The following is a 2,705-nucleotide window of genomic DNA, read 5'->3' as shown; positions in this document are numbered from 1 at the left end:
TCTGCTGTCCCTCCTTCCCCCCAGAGAGCCTGCCCTGCCCAACAGCCCGAGAGAAGTGCAGACCAGTGGTCTAAGGTGTCTGCAGCACTGGGTCTGCTCTGGGAGAACCTTGTGTGGGGGAGATGCTGAGAACCATCTCTGCGGGGTGGCTGCGCGACGGTGTCCGCCCTGCCCGTGGGTGTTCGGATATTTTTGTTTTTTAATGCCATCCTCTGAAGCGTGAGGCCACCACAGGGCTGATGGACCCCTTGGCTCAGCTCTGGAGCAACCTCCCATCAGTTGGAGCCCTACCTGCGTTTACTTGCAGGTGTGGACGTCGTAGACGCGTACGCACTCCTGGCAGCTCACGTAGCAGCACCAGTGGAAGATGCAGTGACACTTCTCCTTCCGTTTCTCAGTCCTGGTGTTGTGGCCGCGGCCGCAGCACAGCAGGTCGCAGCCGTCGATCCCGTGGGAAGTGACGTTGCACGTTCTGTCCCTCGTCCCAAAGGAGCCCGTCTCGGGGTTGGGCTCGCAAAAATTGGGCGAGTTCTCGTAGTAGACGAGATCCCGCTCTGTTGGTGGCTTGAAAAGAGCGTACTTGGCCCTAAGAGTTTCTACCCAGCCCCGAGATTCTCGGTGCTTTTCAACGACCATCTCGGAGGCGCTGTCGTATTTATCCTTCAGGTAGTCACCGATCGCCCGGAAATCGGGCTGAGCCCACCAGCAGGTCTTGACCTCGCAGCTTCCCGAGAGACCGTGGCACTTGCACTTCAGGTGCATGTGGTCCAGGATGGTCTGTCCAGGGGAGAGAAAACACGGCGGTCAGCAGCGCCTTACGATGCCCAGCGCTTGCTTTCAGCCACCGACCTTTGCTACCCGGGTGTAAATGTCTGGTGTGAGCTCGGTCTGGAAAGCGTAGGCTGGTTGTAAACGCACGGAAGCTTTGGTGTGTGTGGCAGAAACATCTCCAGATGGAGATGTCGCGTTAGAATAGGGTGACCGAGGTAGGCAGCTCCTCTGATCCAATCTAAGCCAATCCAGTCTAATCCCCAAACTGGATCCTGTCATTGGGGACCTCCCTGTTAACGTGGGTGTGGACAGTCAGAGCGTGGAGAATCACAGAATCCCAGAATTGTTGAGGCTGGAAAAGCCCTCAGAGACCATCAAGCCCAGCCCATGCCCCAACACCCCCCCAGGGGCCAGAGCAGGGCACTCAGTGCCACATCCAGCCTCTCCTTAACCCCCCTGCCCTGGGCAGAGCATCCCAGGGCCTGAGCACCCTCTGCAGGAGGAAGGGCTGCCCGAGACCCAACCCCAACCTCCCCTGAGGCAGTTTCAGGCCGGGCCCTCTCGTCCTGGAAGAAGAGCCCGACCTCCCTGACTGCACCCTCCCTGCAGGGAGAGTGAGAAGGTCCCCCCTGAGTCTTTTCTTCTCCAGCTGAACCCCCTCAGCTCCCTCAGCCTCTCCTCGCAGGACTTGCCCTCCAGTTCCTTCACCAGAGACTGATTTGCGTTAGAATTACCACTGTTTGGTGGGTTATTTTTACAGGAAGCTGTCAGTCGTTAACACAAATTAGAGATTGAAGCTTCTACCCTTCCGCCTCTGTGCGCTGAGGAAGGAAAAAGCGATATCGAGCGTTTGCTTGTTTGAGAGGTCTCGCTTTAACAGGGGTTTGCAAAGACCTGGAGCAGTGACCAGGTGTCTGCTGACAGCAAGAACAGAGTATTTTGGCTGGAAGGGTCTGACAGTCATAATTTGGTCCCACAAATCGCGGGGTAGGACAGTGTTACAAGAGGGAGCGTGCAGGAGGGAGTAGCTTGGGAGGGAAGTTTTCTTTCCCATTGACCCGGGCTCTTGGGCGGTTGAGTTGGCTTTCTTGGGAGATGTTTGTGCTGGAAGCAAGGCATGGTTTAGCTCTTCCTAACCCCCACTCGTCTGTTTGGGGAGAGTGGAAATGCTGTGCCCTGGAAAATAATTCTAGAAAGCTCCTGCCCAGGCATTATTATGGTCTCGTTACGTCAGAGGAGCCAGACTGGGGCGTCCATGCGGGCACGGCCAACCAGGTGTGGACGCGCTGAGCACTCACCGTCCTGCCGGCCTCGTTGTTGTGCCTGTTCATGGCCGAGCGGGCGTCCGGCCGGTTCTCTCGGGCGTCTGCGAATTCCCGGGACACCAGCACGCCGAAGTCAGCGTCCTCGCTGCATCCCCCCCACTTCCAACCGTCTCCTGGAGGTCCCTTGTGGTGGGAGTCGCAGCCGCAGATGGTGGACGTGCCCTCGGCGCAGGAGCGGGTTACGGCGAAGGCCACCCCAGCCGACGCGATGGCGTGGACGAAGGCGGACTCTCGCGTGGCTGGGAATAAACAGAGCCCGCGGGGTGATCAGGCAGCATGAACACTTCTGTTCTCCTTCCCACCCCCCCTTCAGCATCGTCTAAAACAAAAAGAATTATTTTATCAAATTTCTAACGAACGTTTGGTGGAACAGGTGCTGCTGGCATCGCCTCTGGAAGCCCACAGGCAGGAGAAGGTGGGAGAGAACCATAGATTCATAGAGTAGTTTCAGCTGGAAGAGACCTTAGAGATCATTGAGTCCAACCTCTGTCCCAGCCCTATCAACCCACTAAACGATTCCCCCAAACGCAACACCCAGCCGTCTCTTAAACCCATCCAGGATGGTGACTCAACCCCGTCCCTGGGCCGCCTGTGCCAACGCCTGACAAC

At 57.4% G+C, this 2,705-nt stretch overlaps 1 protein-coding gene across 1 annotated transcript in view; it reads right to left on the bottom strand.

Moving 5' to 3' along the window:
• Positions 1 to 297: 297 nt before the first annotated feature.
• Positions 298 to 2,705, bottom strand: part of LOC104272581 (proto-oncogene Wnt-3-like) — a gene marked incomplete at its 5' end in the record, with an annotated part of 5,949 nt that continues 3,541 nt past the window's right edge. Inside the window, 2 exons of the mRNA XM_009867618.1 lie at positions 298 to 777; positions 2,070 to 2,335. Of these exons, the coding sequence (XP_009865920.1) occupies positions 298 to 777; positions 2,070 to 2,335 (746 nt within the window). The remainder of the gene's footprint in view (positions 778 to 2,069; positions 2,336 to 2,705) is intronic.

The sequence above is a fragment of the Apaloderma vittatum genome, unplaced genomic scaffold (assembly GCF_000703405.1).
Source record: "Apaloderma vittatum isolate BGI_N311 unplaced genomic scaffold, ASM70340v1 scaffold24564, whole genome shotgun sequence".
NCBI classification, from domain to species: Eukaryota; Metazoa; Chordata; class Aves; order Trogoniformes; family Trogonidae; genus Apaloderma; species Apaloderma vittatum.
This window is presented reverse-complemented; position numbering and strand designations above follow the sequence as displayed.